We start from the raw sequence: 19,840 nt of genomic DNA, 5'->3' as shown, positions 1-19,840 counted from the left end.
CTCCAAGACCAAAAAATTGGTAGTTGTAGTAAATGAAAAATATTATATTTCATTAAATGGCTGATGTCATTGTTTGTGCGTGACTGTAGCTGTATTACATTGTGTTTGCTTTCTCTAGTTTACACTGTAGTTGTACTATATAATTATAAATAGTCATTATCTGTTCAAACTATAAATAGTAATTACCCAGTATATGCTGAAAATAGTAATTATATATAGTAATTATAAGTGCACCATACAGTTTGTGAGCCAAGGTAATAACAACCCAAAGTGTATGTGCGTGTATATATATATATATATATATATATATATATATATATATATATATATATATATATAGTGTCATGTAAAAGTTTTAGGCCAGTATGCATAAAATACTGCAAAATAAGAATGTTTTCAAAAATAGCAATATGAATAGTTTATTTTCACCCATTGACAAAATGAAATAAATTGATAAAAGGAAAATTGAATTGATATTTGGAATGATCGCCCCTTGCCTCCGAAAAAACATCTATTCTTCTAGCTTCACTTGCATAAAGTTTTTAGAGGAACTTGGCAGTGAAGTTGTTCCAAACATCTTGGAGAAATTACTACAAATCTTCTGTGGATGTAGTCTTGCTCAAATTCTTCTGTCTTTTCATGTAATCCTAGAGAGACTAGATGATGTTGCGATCAAGACTCTGTTGGGGTCCTGTCCCGAAGCAAGTTCATACTAAATATTGATTTGATTTAGATTTGTCTTTTGCTCATTCACTTCATTTTCGACAAAAATAAACTATTAATACTTCTATTTCATTACGTTTTTGGAATACGTTTAAACACATCTGATCCAATTTCACTTTTATCCCTTTAATCCCAACATCTTCCTTGTGTGCTTGATATGCCAATAATTTTATAAAGCCATAGTTTAAGTTTGGCATTTGGTTTTTAAATGAAATATTCTAGACATTACCGGATTGCTAAAGAGCATAAAATCCTGCAAGTAATAATCTGCCAATATCGGTACTTTGGTATGATGTCACTCATATACAATATAAAGCTGAAGAGTATATAATAAGCGATATGTATTGTGACTTCTACTACAATTTACAAAGAAAACGAAGTCATATTGGAGTTCTGTGGTCTGCATAAAGGCACCTGAGCTGCTGCAGGACTTCTTATTTTTATGCATAACATGGATGTTCTTGTCTAAGATTGAATGAAATATCCTCATTGTTTTCATAAAAATCAGCAGATGTACAGTTCTGTATTGTCCACAGTTCTGTATAATACACGCTGCAGATGCTGAAGAACCTCTTTTTCAAAAATAAAAAGTTCTTTACGTCAGAAGCCTGCACAGGAAAAAGAAATCCTGCAAAGGCTATCTACAACCAACTGCTTCCCAGGACTATGTATCACCACTTATCTCCCAATAAAAACAACAAAATGTGATTTTTATTTTTTTTTGCTCATATTTAAATTTTTCCATGAAAATTTAAATTTTTGTTTAGCATAAAAAAGATTATTATGGTGACATTCATGAGCTCAAAAGAAATAGAAACCTGTTATAACATAAAATCACTGCACAACCTGAAATAAGGGGAATTTTCACAATGTATCATTCATATACTTAAAATATCCTTTTAAGTGATCCTCCAGGTCACCGTGAGCATTTCCCAATAAATGCATAATGCATAGTTAAAATACCTGGCGTTTTCCTTTTTTAATCTTTCTTGCTCAATTCATTAATTTCCTGTCCACCTCTCCACTTCTAATAAAATAGTGACCACCTTTTCACTACTCTATGCACGTGGGGCTTTAGTATTCTGAGACACAACCCTCATCCAAGATCAAGTTGCAGTGTCTCATTGTACCTAAGTAAAGTGGGCACAAAGTAGTTCAGGAAGCTCGTGGTCACTTTATTTTTTTTTTTTAATGTAGATTGTGAGCCCCACATAGAGCTCACTATGTACATTGTTTCCCTATCAGTATGTCTTTGGAATATGGGATGGAAATCCATGCAAACATGGAGAGAACATACAAACTCCATGCAGATGGTTTTATGCCCTTGGCGGGATTTGAACACCAGGACTCCAGCGCTGCAAGGCTGCAGTGCTAACTACTGAGCCACCATGTGGCCCCTTTGTGGTCACTTTATGATCAGGGCGCTAGGGATTTTAACTTTGGATTATGCATTTATTGGGAAATTTTCATTGTGAACTGCATGGTTTCTGTAACCTTGTAGTGTTTATTGTGATATACAAATACTGTACATGGTAAATGATAGATCTGTTGCATTGTTGCTTAAAATACAATGGGGGAATTTATAAAGACTGGTATTTCTTGTGCCAGTTTTAATAAAGTCCCTAACTGGCATCAGGAACAGCCAGGTACAGGCGTAGCGATTTCTGCTAACTCACTTGTAAGTTTCTTAGGCTGCTGTGTCCTTGTCCTGGACCACTTTGCTCAATGCCTCACTCTGACCACATTTGTAAAAATGGTGAGCAAGGCGCAGAACGAATAATAAAGGGCTGTGAGTCAAAGATGCACCACATTAACACTCATCTACAACAGGAAACTGGCGTAGATGGGTTAGTATTGAAATATACAATAAAACATGACATCTCTTTATTAAATAGGAGTAGAAACTCAAACTATCTTCTTTACTCACTCTCCCTGCTATGATCATATACACAAATGCATATACATATATATATATATATATAGAGAGAGAGGTGGATTATTATAAAAATGTATATCATTGTAGAGCCTACTTTCTAAAATAATTACATAGAGGTCCTTTGTAATAGACATCTGTTCCACCATAAATGTTTGATTTAAATTTTATCATGTGCGGTTGATAAATTAGATATATCCGTCTAATTTTATTTGTAATGCATTTAGCCATAAGTGCGCTCATTATGACAGAAAGGCTTGTCCATTATCCAGTCCCATCTGCCAAATAATTTTTCAGTGTAGAGTTACCGGCTGCTTGAATTCATGCTGCTGTGAAAAAAGGTTGTATATAATAACCTTGACTTCAGATGGCTGTCTATCATTTTGGCAAATTTATTTGTTGCAATTCAAAATTATACATTAATGTGAAGGTTAGCATATTGATTTGGCCTCGAAAAAATAGCTTGCATTTCCTCTTGCCAGTAGTGACTAACCAACATGTTTCTGGTGCTGTGCCCTGCATTACAATGTTAAAACACTTCTGCAAAAAGCAGATGCATATCCAAAGTTAAAGGGTGTAAATAATTCCACATGCCTGTTGTGTTGTTATCCATGAATGCTTCTCTTCTTCTAGACTTAAAATGTATTTTCTCTTACAAAGATACAGCAGACGGATGGATGGATAGATAAATAAATAGATATAGATAGATAGATAGATAGATAGATAGAGACATATAATGACATTCTATTGCTTATGCTATAAATCTGCATTGTTATTCATACTTTTATATTTCCTCTCCATATACTTCTCTTTGCCTTTGAGATGGCAGGGCAATCTCCTAGTGTACAAGGTCTTATTACGTCCCCCCAAAAAAACAAAAACATTGGATCCCCTATAGATTCTTCCTTATCCTTATCAGGACAGCATAGATCATGTATTTAAAAGGACCATAGAACTCCATGCCCAGTAAACCCTGGATCTGATCAGATGTTCTTGTTGCTATTGAGTCAGATGTCATTGTAGTTCTTCTCTTCTGTGCCATTGCAGGGCATCAGGGGTAGTCCATGGCACAGAGATTTAATAACAGCTATGGCTGGCTTCACAAAGTCATAATCGGTCCATGAGATAAGGTCCAGATATTTACCACATTTCCCAGACTAAACACTGAGCCAAAGCATAGATTCTTAGCATCATAGTCAACTATAATGCTAGGAGTGACTGCTTCCATATGGCTCTACCGTTCCTGTACTGAAAACATGATTCCAGTATGGGACAATAGAGCCAAGGAAAGCAGGTACTCCATGACCATTACTGGGAGCCCAGGTCCTCGCTCAGGTTTTGGTCTGGAAAATATAGCTGACATTCAGTCCATATCTCATGTACTGAACCCTTCTTTGTTTTATGTGATACACCCTCAAGCCCTGCCCTAGTCTTACCTGTTTATTGGCTTTGACCCCTGGAAGGGACTTAACTTGTATCTCTGAGACCTCTTACCATGATTATATTTTCTCTCATAGCTACCCGTTCCTCAGAGAACAATGATGGTCACTTCTTCCTGCCAGTGTTTGGCTTACCCACCAGAGATCCAATAGGTCCTCCTGGTGAGGCCTGGTTCAGACATGATAATTCATGGTAGTGCTCATAAGGAATTCTAAGGTGTGTTAAGTTTGCTCCTGAATTCCAAAAATGTGTCAACAGCTATTCCCCTCACCCACTGAAAACATGGACACTTGGCTTAGACAAGTTTGTATGTCTTATCTATATGTAGAGGGGGATAAGTTTCTGTCAGGGAACTCAGGCAGAGGCTAATTTCCCTTGATAATAAAGGATTGGGTGTGTTGCAATACAACATGATTGTTATCTAACCTGACTACTTCTGTCAGTGGAGAGTCTGGACACCGCCATATACATAAGACATGGAGCAGATCTTGACAAAATCAGTGGGTTTGTTGGAGATTCATCTAAATTACATGACCCCCTTTAGTCTGAACGTTACTCCAAAGATGTAAGTGAACAGCCGATATCCATATAATGAATTATTCAGGCAGATTCAAGGCAGTGATAAACATTTAGACGGCAATTACATTCCTGTACCGAAAATGTACTGTATACATAGTCATTTCTTTCTAATAATGAATGGAGGACTGGCTTCTCAGGTACATGCAAAAATCTGTATATTAAGTGCAGCAATAACATTATCATTTCCTAACAAAGAGACAGATCACTCCATTTATTTTATTTGCTATTTATATCGCGGTCTTATGAGATGTTTAATTTGATTTCTATAACTTTGTTTTCTATTACATGCCAGTTTTATGTACAAAGAATATTAACACTGAATTAAAATAGCTTCTTTCTTGTTACATAAATAGTACAAGGCAATTAGAAGCTGTGTCTACCAGTAGCTAATAGAAAACTGGATATTAAAACTTCTTTGTCATTATGAATCTATGTTTGTTGGCAAAAGATGATACTTTGCAGATGTCATAAAATCTAATAGTGTGTATCCTGCTATTACCTTATCACCGCCTGTACCCAGAGTATAGACATGTCTTCCATTGATTCACGTATCTCATAACCCCTTCCTTTTCTTGAAGTGTTAAAAGGCGATTTCATATTTATTGTTTCTGCTCTTGGCGAAGCTGTGCTTATTCGATTTTTCCTATTTTAAACTGTACTCATGAAAAGTAACAGTCAATGATGATCCAATAATATATGTATAATGTATATACTGTATGAATGTGTGCCATTTAGAGGTGGAATGTTTATGTGCGTTCGGAATGGTTGTTGTTTTCTTCTGTACAGACTTTTCTTAAGAAGTTTATTAGCGATTTTAAAAAAAGTTTTTTTTTCTCTCCAGAAGTAGCACAATTTTTAGGTTGTGTCTGGTGTTGCACCTCAATTGAAGTAAATATGAAGTAAATACACAGTTTATAGATAAGAATGACGCTATGTCTGCCAACAAAGCAAAACTTGTATCTAATCTCTCACCAACATTTCTATGTAGATTATTAACTTGGTTTAAAAAATTGCACTATTTGCTTGTATTTATTTGTTAAAGAGGTCCTGTCACCACTGCTGGCATGTCTGCTTCAGTAACTAAGGCTGAGTGCACACAGGGTTTTTTGGTCCGGAAACTGAGGCGGAGGCCACCTCAGTTTTCGGACCAAAAAAACGGGTAGCCGCAACTGGATGGCGGTGCAGTGCATCAACATCCAGCTGCACACTCTGCTCCAGATTAGAACCAATGAATGGGCATAGTCGGGAGGAGGGAGTGTCTTCAGGCAGATTTGTGAGGTGAATCGGCCTGAAGAATGAGCATGTCCGTTCTTTTTTCCGGGAGTCGGAACAAAAGGCTCACGGAAAAAAGACTTGACCGGCTCCCATTGATTTCAATAGGAGCCATCTTTTTGGTCAGGATTTTGAGGCGGATAAGGCCTCAAAATCCTGACCAAAATACCCCATGTGAATTCAGCCTAATGATATTCCCCATAATATAACAGTTGTGGAACACACCTGTTATTCTTAGGTGTTACCATTCCCCTTTACTTATGGGTGCCCCAACGCAGTCAAAGTATGTAAAGAGACAACTTCAGCTGGTAACTTTTTTCTATTAATTTATTCATAGATTTGTATGAAAATTAACAGGAGAATGGTGCAATGCAGAAATCTAGAAAGAGCAGTTGCAAATAAATATCCTAAACTCGATTGTGTTTTCAACCAGTGATATCTCTAAGAAATAATATAGATAGAACAGCAACTTTAGTGTCATATGAAAAAAGACACCCTCCCTACTCCGAACATGGCTACTCAGTGAAGGAAGGGAACAGCTTTCAATACAGAAACATAGGAAAGAATACATAGATTCAGGATTTCACACAAAAGAGACAAAATTTGTTAAAGTATTTTACAAAATGTATTAATGATACAAATACTGCCAGAAAATCAATAGTTGTCTGAAAGTTTAATTATGCATTAAATCCATAGTCAGCGGGCAATACATAACTCACAGCTGTAGTCCATAGAAGTCTACGGAGAATGGAGGGGGAGGGGGTGAAAGGAGAAAGGATGCCATATTCCTCCATTTAATAAATTTGATGCAATTTGTAGTATTCTTTACCAACCTGTAAATTCCTGGATCCAACAACAGTATTAAGATTTTTCCCGCATCATGTTTAGCATGCAATACACAGTAGTATGTTTGCTATTTGCACCTATTGATTCTAGCAGACAAGGAACTAACATAAAGCAGAGCGTGAGTGTTATACATATATATACAGTCCTATGAAAAAGTTTGGGCACCCCTATTAATCTTAATCATTTTTAGTTCTAAATATTTTGGTGTTTGCAGCAGCCATTTCAGTTTGATATATCTAATAACTGATGGACACAGTAATATTTCAGGATTGAAATGAGGTTTATTGTACTAACAGAAAATGTGCAATATGCATTAAACCAAAATTTGACCGGTGCAAAAGTATGGGCACCTCAACAGAAAAGTGACATTAATATTTAGTAGATCCTCCTTTTGCAAAGATAACAGCCTCTAGTCGCTTCCTGTAGCTTTTAATCAGTTCCTGGATCCTGGATAAAGGTATTTTGGACAAACAATTCAAGTTCAGTTAAGTTAGATGGTCGCCGAGCATGGACAGCCCGCTTCAAATCATCCCACAGATGTTCAATGATATTCAGGTCTGGGGACTGGGATGGCCATTCCAGAACATTGTAATTGTTCCTCTGCATGAATGCCTGAGGATTTGGAGCGGTGTTTTGGATCATTGTCTTGCTGAAATATCCATCCCCGGCATAACTTCAACTTCGTCACTGATTCTTGAACATTATTCTCAATAATCAGCTGATACTGAGTGGAATCCATGCGACCCTCAACATTAACAAGATTCCCGGTGCCGGCATTGGCCACACAGCCCCAAAGCATGATGGAACCTCCACCAAATTTTACAGTGGGTAGCAAGTGTTTTTCTTGGAATGCTGTTTCTTTTTGGACGCCATGCATAACGCCTTTTTTTATAACCAAACAACTCAATCTTTGTTTCCAAAATGAAGCTGGCTTGTCCAAATGTGCTTTTGCATACCTCAGGCAACTCTATTTGTGGCGTACGTGCAGAAACGGCTTCTTTCTCATCACTCTCCCATACAGCTTCTATTTGTGCAAAGTGCGCTGTATAGTTGACCGATGCACAGTGACACCATCTGCAGCAAGATGATGCTGCAGCTCTTTGGAGGTGGTCTGTGGATTGTCCTTGACTGTTCTCACCATTCTTCTTCTCTGCCTTTCTGATATTTTTCTTGGCCTGCCACCTCTGGGCTTAACAAGAACTGTCCCTGTGGTCTTCCATTTCCTTACTATGTTCCTCACAGTGGAAACTGACAGGTTAAATCTCTGAGACAACGTTTTGTATCCTTCCCCTGAACAACTATGTTGAACAATCTTTGTTTTCAGATCATTTGAGAGCGGGCTGTCCATGTTCGGCGACCATCAAACTTAACTGAACTTGAATTGTTTTGTAGAAAGAAATGGTCCAAAATACCTTCATCCAGGATCCAGGAACTGATTAAAAGCTACAGGAAGCAACTAGAGGCTGTTATCTTTGCAAAAGGAGGATCTACTAAATATTAATGTCACTTTTCTGTTGAGGTGCCCATACTTTTGCACCGGTCAAATTTTGGTTTAATGCATATTGCGCATTTTCTGTTAGTACAATAAACCTCATTTCAATCCTGAAATATTACTGTGTCCATCAGTTATTAAATATATCAAACTGAAATGGCTGCTGCAAACACCAAAATATTTAGAACTAAAAATGATTAAGATTAATAGGGGTGCCCAAACTTTTTCATAGGACTGTATATGTATATATATATATATATATATATATATATATACAGTCCTATGAAAAAGTTTGGGCACCCCTATTATATGTATTATATATATATATATATATATATATATATATATATATAATACATATAATTCTATAACACAACCACAACGGCTGTTCTGTAATGTATTCAATGTACAAATAAACTTACTTAGCTTGTAACTGGAAGGAGAGGCTGAGCATGTACAGTACAGTAATTCATTTTGGAAATTGTGACTTCCCCAGTCTGTGAGCTGCAAAATAATATAATGGCTCTATCAGTGATACCATCTGGCTAAACCAATTGTTGCTGCAATTTTAGCTCCAGAGAATTGCATCCTACTGTATTGTAACTAAAGTCACTACATTGTTTACAATCTGTAAGAAGATATAGGGCAAAATGGAGAAAAAAATCTGTTTAAGACACTGCATATCCTGTCATCAAAACCCAATTAAACTTCTCTACATTGTCTGAATACATAAAAGATATTATTTTGAGAAACGTCCTGCTTTCTCTATACATGCCATCTGTGGCTTTATGCTGCTTGCTGTATGGTGATGTTGGCGCTAATATACACTAGAATGGCTCTAGGTGCTTTATAGAATCAGAGATTTCAGGGACCACAGCTGGTACGTAGTATTGTAGGAAGTTGGACAATGTCATCTCTACCAGGTTATTTTTATGCTATTGTTTAGTAATCCTGAAATGTATTTTCAGATAGAAGGGAAGTGTGTAGGCAGATGTTTATGGAAACACATTTACACATAGATGTCGCAGAAACAGATGCTCAGATTACAATAGTTTATCTGCAGCATATTGTGTATCACGTAATATCCTATATGATATCTTATACTAAAAGATATTATATACACCTATAAGACGATAGAGACATGTAGAGCTTTCCAGTTGTATAGAAAGTACCACTACCAGCATGCTGAGGGTTGTAGTTTACCAACAAACATATACCTGTATATAAGATTTTCTACAATATATGCTGCATATTCAGTGCACTAGAAAGCATGGATTACAGTTTTGTATGTTACATTGCTTTGGATAATTATATGGCACTTTACAAACAAATATTACATTTAGTTGAGAATTTTACTTTTTATATGCTAATGCAATCCCATTGACTGAGAGATTATTTTACAACCTTATATAAGAGCTTGAATTACTGCAATCTGTTCATACTGAGATACCGTAAACTCTTACAGGACTAAAAAGTGCCAAAATAAGGTTCTGTTCACATGCAATAATTATTTATGCCCCACTCCATCATAGCTGAATAGTGAAAATTAAAGAGATGCCGGATATGTCATGTGGTGGACTCGCATATATTTTGTGTTTCCATGGAGGATTCTGCCATTTTTGAAGGAACCTCTGATGCAGATGGCGGAAAATGGTGGTGCGTGAATGTAGTCACCTGACAATGTAGATTTGGGGGCTTTGGAAGAGTTGGTTGACTCAAATTAGGGAAGTGCAAACTAATTTGTAGCAAGCTGGCTTCACAATGAATTTTACAAAAAAATTGGGTTTGCATGAACCTGAAATTTTTGGGGGTTCTCTAACCACAGAGCATTATTATACTGTGGGGTCTCTTGTGGAGGCCCTTTGGAGTTGACTAGACATAAAAGTGTAACTCTCCTCTCCTGGGCTCTGTTTGGCATCTGGTGGAGATCTCCATTTTGTTTCGGTTTCTTCTGTTCTCTTGAATGACATCAGTAATCTCAGGTCAATTGAGGCCTGTTCTTGGGTCTCAGCGTGATATGGGGGTGTGCTGATGTCATGACGCTTGCAAGAACAGCACCAGATGCTGCGACAGAGCTTAGGATAGGCGAGTAACATTGCTTATTATGCTTTTCTTCTCATGGGCCTCTGATTATTATACTTTGGAGTCTGAAGAAATTCCAAAGTATAATAATAGCAGTTCCAGGTAGGAGAGAACTTGCCGAAACTGCCAGACAAACCTGTAATATTCATGATATGAATCTCGTGAGGTTTGACCTAGAAAACCATTTAAGAGGGCACAAAAAGTTCCCAAAGATCCAAAAGATATATAAATAGAGAGAGAGAGAGAGAACCTTTACATAAAGCATAAATGGAGCAGTGCAAACCCTTATAGGTGTGAATTAGACATGCAAATATTCCACCAGTGTATACAGTGTCATAAAGGAAACCAAACATGTAATAAAAGTAAATGAAAATGTGCAACCAAAGGCAATGTACGTCTGGAAAACAGGTGAGTTGTGTCAAGAATATTATGTTGCTGTTTTTCCTAGACTTTCTGCAGCAGCTATGAGATATTGAAACTTCATTTCCATTTGTGTAAAATGATTCTGGGCCATAAAGCTCCTGTCTGAGTTTTACTGTCTACTGTCTTACATTCAAATGTTTATTTGCCTGAGCATTTGTCTGACGAAACACACTATATATGACAAGTAAATGAAAATTTTAGCTAGTTCTGAACCTTGAATATACTAGATAATAAATACAGGGTTTGTCACAGAACTGTACTGTCTGATGGCAGGAGGAAATTACTCACATAAATGCCGTCAAAATTACTAAGGTTTGATTTACACCATGCTTGCTGTATATACCAGAAAAATCTCCCAACATATACGCTGATGTTCTCATAGAATTTGATAGCTTAATACTGTATATTCCCAAAAGCTTTCCTTTAGGTCTGTGTATATACATGTGTATATACAGTCACTGACAGACTTAGTGCATACAACTTTGTAAGCAGGCAGCTGGGTAAGCATGAACATGTGTTTGATAGGTCAGACTGTCCCACTAAGGACGTGTTCACACCTGTGCCCGGTCTTCGTTTTCGGGTTTCCATCTTATGCCAAGAGAAACTGGACAGGAGAGACAATCCCGGCGGTCAGTTTGCAAACCTATTCACTTGAATGGGTTTGCAAAGTGACTGCCCTTGAGCGTCTTGTGCCTGTCTGCGGCAAAACAGTTTTTTGGTTTTTTTTAACCGGGCACAAAGTTGGACATGCAGGACTTTGTGTCTGGTTTAAAAAAAAAAAAAAAAAAAAGTTTCACCCTGGAGAGGATGCTCACAGGCGGTCACTTTGCAAATCCATTCAAGTGAATGGGTTTGAAAACTGACCACCAGGTTTCCGTCTCCTGTCCAGTTTCTCTCAGCAGAAGACAAAAACCCGAAAGCAGAGACTGGGCACAGGTGTGAACCTGCCCTAAATAGTCACCAAATGTGGAAATTTAGTACCACTGGTAGCGCTGTGCTTGGCAATATGGCTAGAGATTTGGCAGCTGCAAACGGCAAATGTTTGTCACAATAACATGTTCATTTCCATGCTATACAATTTGTATATCATGGCCAAAGCGAATGGCAGTAACACTACACAGAGTTTGTGGGTGTATTTGTGTTATAAGAAATGTGTTCAGTACCGCTAGATTTATATAGGGGGTGCATAGGTTTCATTTACTCTATACCTAAGCCATGTAGTTGTATTGAAAGAGGTTACTGTTCCCCATCCAGGAGTAAACGTCTAATATAATTTACTATACATGTCTTCTTTGTATGTAGAACAAGAAGGTTATGCTTATATTAGGAGAAACTTAAATAAGGCAATTTTTAATGTCAAGTTTAATATTATAATTGATTTGTAATGGATCTTCAAAGTAGTTTTAACACTTTCAATTATTCAGAGGCCTAGATAAAATCGATGCACAGGTTATTGCAAATAACAGGGTAATGAGAATTCTTTACTATTATTATTATTAATAATAATAATTAATAATAATTTTATAATGTCATCAGTAGTAATAGTTTAGAAATAGTAGTTCCCTGCAATTTTTTATGTTTGTGGAGCAGTTGTTTAAAAAACAGACCCACTGGGTCATGTCTAAATGTAATTTAATTGGGAATGTTTATAAAATAATCCTTATTATTGTTGAATTTGTCGAGTAAATATTTTTTGCTTCTTTTACTTATATCAGCCACTAGGTTATATGAATTAGTGGTTAAGAGGTGACAGCCTATGCATGATAAGGTCAGGCGTGAGGCATCCCCAGTGACACTGGTCGTCTCCATACTAATGAAATGTGCCCTCTATAAATTTAGAGTGTGTTCTGTTATTTGTGATGGAATAACAAAGTAGACAGGAGCTGTAATATGATTCAGTAATGCTTAACGTGTCATTTTCATTTTCAAGTTTTGCTGCCATCTGTGACCTAGTGATAACCTGCATGTTTGTTATGCATAAATCCCATTATACTTTCATAGTTTTGTGTTCCCATGGAGTTACTATACTACAGTGATTTTCTTTAGGATGTTTCCTATCAAGTAACAGACAAATGAGCATAAAAAGAGAAACATTTAATGTAACCCATCACTGTAGCCGGAGTGTTTCTTCTTTGCCCTCAATCTAAATTAAAAATCTCAACCATATCCAAAATATATAAATAAAAATAGACAGAAATATGCAGAATTTAATGTGGATTTTGGTACAGTCAAATGTCTACAGTGAGAGAGGAGGATAAAAATATATTATTTTCTTAAGATTTTATAAAACTATGTCAATTTGAAAAAGCAACTTTCTACCAGGTATACATTACTTAGATGAGGGGAATCCTACATATGTGAAATGCATTACATCTGCCGACAGCATGTTATAGAGCAGGAGGAGCACAGTATATTGATGTATAGGTGTATAGAAAAATATTCAGAATAACTTGTCATTTATCCATTGACATCTCAGCTCTTCTTGACATTAAGGAGGCGGTCCTATGAGTGATTGACATTCATTTAACGTCATTGTTTTTAAATTTGCCACGTGATGGCCATTAAAAAGTCCATAACACATCCGTTCTTCATGGCTGTATGAATAAGCTTTGTCATTTCACCAAGATCTTCTGATACTGTTGCCAAATTCTACTTTCTGGCTTCTACATTAGTGAGAAAACAAAGCCAAAAACACACTTTAATGTACAAGGCAAAGGCATTTTATAAAGAATATTGGTCCATGCCTTGTAGGAAAATGTAGAATGCACAGCCTATATTAGACAACAGCTCTGTATAAGATAAGAGACCATTCTAATGATTTAGGTGTTCTGTCTGTTAGCACATGTAAAATAGATCTGGACACAAGCCTTAAATGGGGATATAATGGGTCTCATGTATCAAAACTGTCTTGCAGAAAATGTGGCCTTGTTGCCTATAGCCCATAGTCAGAGTCGACCTGTCATCTTTTCCTTTGCACTGTAGGAAGCAAAGCTGAAATCTGGTTGGTCATGATGGCCAGTAAGATTTTTTTTTTTTTTTAATTTGACTGTAATTATTTATTTTAGCTGGAGCACATGAGAACCAATAAGCATTACATAACTATTTCAGACAGGTCTTTAAATTGCCTGAAGAATTTAGACGCACAATGCTATATAAATAGAGGATGCATTCAGGTGACCGTGACATGGCAACATTTTGGCATTGCCGTTACAACCATAAAATTCAGTGGTATTTACACTTAATAGAAGATGTATTCAGGTGGCCATAACATACTTACATTTTAGTAGTGGTGCTACAACCACAAGGCACAATGGAATTTAGACACATAGGTCCACATTTATTGTTAGTGGCCAAAAATGTGTCTCAATTTGGCACTTTGTGATGCATTGGGGTACATCTCTACCTCTGCTGCTTGCTACTTTTTTTAAACAGAGTGGGGTGGGAACTTAGGTGGACTCGGGGACTACTGGCGTTTGTTATGCCACAAATCTATGCCAGTCCCTGACTGGTGTAGATCTGCTACTAGGTCCTAGAGTTATTAAAGGACTGGAAGTCATCGTAATTCTAGCCAGTTGTGCGCCTAGTGGGAAATGAATTAGGACTGATATAAGGATCAGTAGTCTTAATAAATCCCCCCACAATACTGTACTAATATAGGATGCATACAGTTGTCCATAACATGGGCACATTTTTGTGGTGCTGTTATAGCTGAAAAACCAATTCCCTTGTAGTGAAAGTAAATCCAACTTAGATGACCATGTGGTTCTATAAAGTTGTAAGGTTGATTTTTCTTAACCACTGGTACACTAGGTCTTGAATCCATAATGCTGATGCTTTAGGCTTGGTTCACATGGGGTTTTTCGGTCCGAATTTTGACACGGAATCTGCGTCAAAATTCTGCTCAAAACACTGCGTCCCATTGAAATCAATGGGTTCCTTTTTTCGTGAGCGGTTGTTCCTGCTCGTGGAGAAAAGAAGCGACATGCCCTTTCTTGAGGCAGATTCCGCGGCTGATTCAGCGACTGACATCCGCCTCGCGACACTCCCTCTGGACTAGGCCCATTCATTTGGGCCTAATCCACAGTGGAATTCCCCGACTGAACACTGGTGCACTGCATCGGCATTCAGTCATGGTTAGCCGTTTTTTTTTGAGCCTCCACCTCAAAATCCTGTCCCAAAAACTCTATCTAAACCCAGCCTTAGTCCAGCTCATAGCAGCCAGCTATCAGTTCTATATTTCTCAAATTAATTTAGATTCATTAGCTTGCTACAAGAAACTTCTACTTTCCCATTCCATTACTTTTGAGAAATGGGTTTGGGGACACCTTCATTGAGTGAGCATGGGAATATCATCGTGCTTGTTCTGCAATGATTACTACTTATATATAATTAAGTGAATTTTAGGTATTCCCTAAGTACTTTAACAAAACCTAACTGCAGCTATTTATTTCACTGTGAAACATAAATTGTGAGGGCATATTGTGTTCAATGTAATTTAAAATGTAAAAAATGTTAACAAGGAGGATTGTGGTACAGCAAAGCATATCAATTATTCACTCCCAGCTGAAGAATACAGACCATAACATACTGTTCATTTATTTTTACTTTAATGCATTAAAGGATAGGATTCAACATCATTCTTACAAAGGAGTAAAGCTGTAGCTATGAGTTATCATTTATTCAGCTCTATATAAAAATAATTATTTTATATTAATTTATTACATAGAGAAAATAAAATGTTGCCTGCCAAATAACAGAGAATGGAAAACATGTAGTATCTATTTTAGTGATAGTTTTCTGAACTGAATGCAGCACATAAAGGAGCTGTAATATAGCTAAAGGATTGGTAAATAAATATAAGAGGATCCTCCTTGCTCACCGTGTTTTTTAGTTAAAAAAATGCATTTTTCAAAGCTTTTCTTATTTACCATACTTAATAATTGTATTTGTTATTTAAATTTATTGAACATAAGCATATACAATGCCACCCACATTTGCATCACTACATCAATCCATCCATGTACCTTCAACCACTAGCACTCCTCCGTTTCTCAGACTGACATCAACATTGGGGAGAAAGTCAGAAACAGCAGGATGGATTCATGTGTTAATGTATTTGGCACAGTATGATTCTCAGCCTATGGGAATATATTGGTCTGATAGATTTAGCTTTGTCTACCTTGTTAGCATCACTTCCTAAAGTACCAAGTGATAATAAATGTACAGTATGTTCTTCAATGCTAAAATATGGAGCAAGAAGCAATTCAACTTACATTACAATTCACTGATTTTGCACACATTGGCTCCTTTTATTAATAGTCAGACAATGCTATCTTGATGCAAAATTATACAATACATTTGGTGCATCGTAACACTATCTAGTCTAAGCATAAATAATCCATTAACTGGCTTATGTGTTCCAGAATTTTTGGCAAAAATTGTAGTGTAGTTGTAGTACATATTCTAGCCTCTTAAGCCACACCCCTTTTTTCATCTAAGCCATACCCTCTTGTTAAACTAGTTGGAAAAAAATGCCTAAAACTAGATGCAACTTTGATTGTTTTTGTTTTTGTTTTTCTATAACTATGTCGACAGATGGTACTTTGTTTTAAATACACAGTTTTACATACAAAGCAGAGGCGTAGCTGTAGGAGGGGCAAATATAAAAATTGATACCAGATACAGTATTCTGAGGGGGACCCAAAGGTCCCTCTGTCACATAAAATATACCAATATTCTAAATTGTACAAGGTACGAAGGGGCCCCATTACAGATTCTGCATTGCGGCCCAGGAGTTTCAAGTTACCCCTTTGATACAAAGTATTGCATACTCAATTCATGGGCTTTTAATTTTGAGGTCAGTGGGGGGTTTTGTCATTGTTTCCACGTAGTCTTTTCTAGAAAATGCCAACATAGGCCAGAAAAACCAAGTCCAAATTCTGTTATGATCAAGAAAATCATCAGTAATTAAAAGGATAAAGATAAAAGCTATTTGATTGTACTTGGTAAATATTTTGTATATTCCTAAAAGCAATTTTGAACCTGTATTGTGAATTATGTTTTGCCCCAGTTTATGAACAGTGTTTGGTATATTAAAGTCACCTTTTTGTTTTTTGTTTTTGTTTTTTCTGTTTTGCAGAACAAGAGGAGTGTGTTAATTGTACAGATGAATGCAGAGTACTCGGTCATTCTGACAGGTGTTGGATGCCACAATTTCCCACGACAAACCAGGTGGAAAATGCAGATTATCGCACAAATCTCTTTGTTCCAACTGTTGAAGCTCACGTTGAGACTGAGACTTATGAAACTGTAAACCCCACTGGGAAAAAGACCTTTTGTACATTTGGAAAAGACAAAAGAGAGCACACCATTCTCATTGCCAATGTAAAACCATATTTAAAAGCCAAGCGTGCCCTGAGTCCTCTTCTGCAAGAGGTTCCTTCTGCATCTAGCAGCCCAACCAAGACATGCATTGAGCCTTGTGCCTCAACTAAGGGACCATTGAATGGCTGTGAAATAAAATCAGGAGTCTTGGCAGAAACAACCAATCAATACTTGTCTTCTGATAGTCAGTACATATCACCTAGTAAACAGTCCAAGGACCCACAGTATATTGCATCAGACCCCATGGCTCATGTGTTTGCCGATGTGCACTCCAGAGTGAGTCGAGACTCAAGTGAAATGGACGCTGTCTTAGACCATCTTGAGCATTCAAATCGTGATTTGGGCCGAGAATCTGTAGATGCTGAGGAAGTGGTGAGAGAAATTGATAAGCTTTTACAAGACTGTCGAGGAAGCGAACCAGTGGCTGTAAGAAAATGAAAAGGACGGGGAGGCTTAAATGTTTGCCTTTGTCAAGTGAATACAGTTTTCCCTTGGAACAGCACATTTGCAGGGGAGATGGGAAATGGATGCTGCTCTGTGGCTCTACGTGAACGTTCAAAGTGCCCCCAAAATCTTGTACTGTTTTTTCTGTTACTCAGATTACACTGGCTTTATTTTGACAAAAAAAAAAAATTCTATTGGACGCAGTCAAGAAAAATATGTTGTAGTGAATATTGACAATCTGTTGTATAAGGGAACAGAATTCGGAACTACTTGTGAAGTTGCGCAACTTCCTAATGTAGTTGATGTGACTTTTCATTTGCTGAGGAAAAAAACCCATTGATTAACAGGGTTGACTAATTTATGTGTGGATTTTAAACAAGCATCACTAGCTTCTAATTAAAGTCCTAACTAATTTCGCTGTAGTCCTAGCTGCACCAAACATCGACACCCATTTGTGGTAAACATTTCTATATAAATGAACAACATTCCAAGACATTTCAGACCAACATGTCCGTGTCATGTATTCATTTCCATGCCACACATAGTAATATATAAAAATTATATAGTCGATTTATTGTGTCCTGCACTAGCATAAGCTAATTCACTTTATGTAAAATGAAAAGTGTTGAAAAAAAAAAAAAAGAATTTTAGTGTCCTACAAAAATACAGTATATTCACAACTGAATATTTCTATAGAGATAATTATGTTTTTCAACCTCAATTAATGTGGTTCTTAAAAAAAAAAAATGTAAGAAATATTTTTACCATTTGAAGGTAAAATAATGACATCATAAAAAATGTTTTTTATTAATTTGTGGACACTAAAATTTGCTCAGGAAAGTAAATGTCCTATTCATTGAAGCAAATATCACATCACCATTTAAATGTGCAAATGTAAGAAGATTTAAATGTGTTTACATCAAAATGGCATATTTTTTATGATTTCTTTGCAATTTTAGTGCATATGAGCCAAATTGTTGAGTGTATAAGAGCTATATTGTGTATTTTATTAAATTAATATATAGTTGTGTTGCAAAAAAAAAAGAAATGAAAAAAATATTTGGGCTTATATTGTAAATGGCAAGTGTTGCCTTGGTAGCTGTCGAACTCTATGAGTTTTTGTTTTCCTGTTTCCTCTTCCCCTGTGGAGTATGGGAAGCAGCGCCTCAGAGCTAAGTCTCTTGTTACATGTATGGTCTTAAAACTGCAGTAGTACATAATCTGTTCAAAATGTCTTCAAGTGGACTGTCAGAGCAAGGTGAGCAAGAAACAAACCTGTTCTTCAACCATGCCATTGTGAAAGTTTACATTTAAGCCCATATGAGGAAACCAAAAAAAAAAAAAAGAACAAAACATATAAAGCCTTAGCAACATTTTTTCTTCCCAATGGCACCGATTTTGAAGCATATGAATAGCACCAATTTTGAATTATAGAAATAATGCTACAAAAAAAATATGGACCTTTATTAAAAAGTATTCACACAGAATTATAAAAGCTTATTTAATAAATTTATTGTATGAGATTAGGAAAGTCTACTTTTTTTCCAGAAACGGTGCCACCTTTGTCCATAAGCGGTGCCTGGTATTACATCTCAACTTTACGAAAGTTGGCCAAGCTGAACTGTTCTATTAGACATATCCGATGGATAGGAGTGATCAGTTTCTGAAAAAAAAATAGGTCTTTGTTTCTAATTCAGGACATCGCCTCTAAGGTGTCTTTGACGCAGACTTGACTTATTGCTATTTGCGAAAGGGCAAACAATAAACTGTTATAAAAAGAATACATCGCTGTCTCATTCAAGATCTCCTCCAAAGTCCCAGTTTAATAAGCCCTAATAAGTCATGTTTACTAAGTGGGGCAAATTCCATGAGGCCACTCAGAACACATATGTTGTATTAGGAGTAGCGTTGAGCCAATCTTGAGATTCAGGATCGATTTTTAAAATCCGATTTCTGATCATTTTCCAGCCGATCGCGATCGTGAAATATGCTCGATCGTCGAGCGGGATCCGATCTTTTCCGATCCCGATGGCTCAACTCTATTAATGATATATACATTAATAGGGTTGAGCCGATCTTGAGATAACCTCGATCCCACTGGAAAAGATCGGGAATGGAACTCCGATCGCGATCGTGAAATTTACTTGATCGCCGATCGGAATCCAATCTTTTCCAATCCCGATCACTCAACCCTAACTATGAGAGGTCTTAAGGAAAAGTTC

The 19,840-nt window shown here is 36.7% G+C and overlaps 1 protein-coding gene across 5 annotated transcripts in view; it reads left to right on the top strand.

Annotated features, from left to right (window-relative positions):
* PCDH17 (protocadherin 17) overlaps positions 1 to 19,399 on the top strand; it is a 157,757-nt gene extending 138,358 nt beyond the window's left edge. For all 5 annotated transcript variants that reach the window (XM_075265438.1, XM_075265436.1, XM_075265437.1 and 2 more), the window contains one exon: positions 16,930 to 19,399. In XM_075265438.1, coding sequence (XP_075121539.1) covers positions 16,930 to 17,612 — 683 coding nt within the window. In that variant the 3' untranslated portion in view covers positions 17,613 to 19,399. The remainder of the gene's footprint in view (positions 1 to 16,929) is intronic.
* Positions 19,400 to 19,840: the final 441 nt, after the last annotated feature.

Source organism: Leptodactylus fuscus, chromosome 2 (assembly GCF_031893055.1).
Source record: "Leptodactylus fuscus isolate aLepFus1 chromosome 2, aLepFus1.hap2, whole genome shotgun sequence".
Lineage (NCBI taxonomy): Eukaryota > Metazoa > Chordata > Amphibia > Anura > Leptodactylidae > Leptodactylus > Leptodactylus fuscus.
The sequence above is the reverse complement of the archived record's forward strand: the minus strand, read 5'-3'. Positions and strand labels throughout refer to the sequence as shown.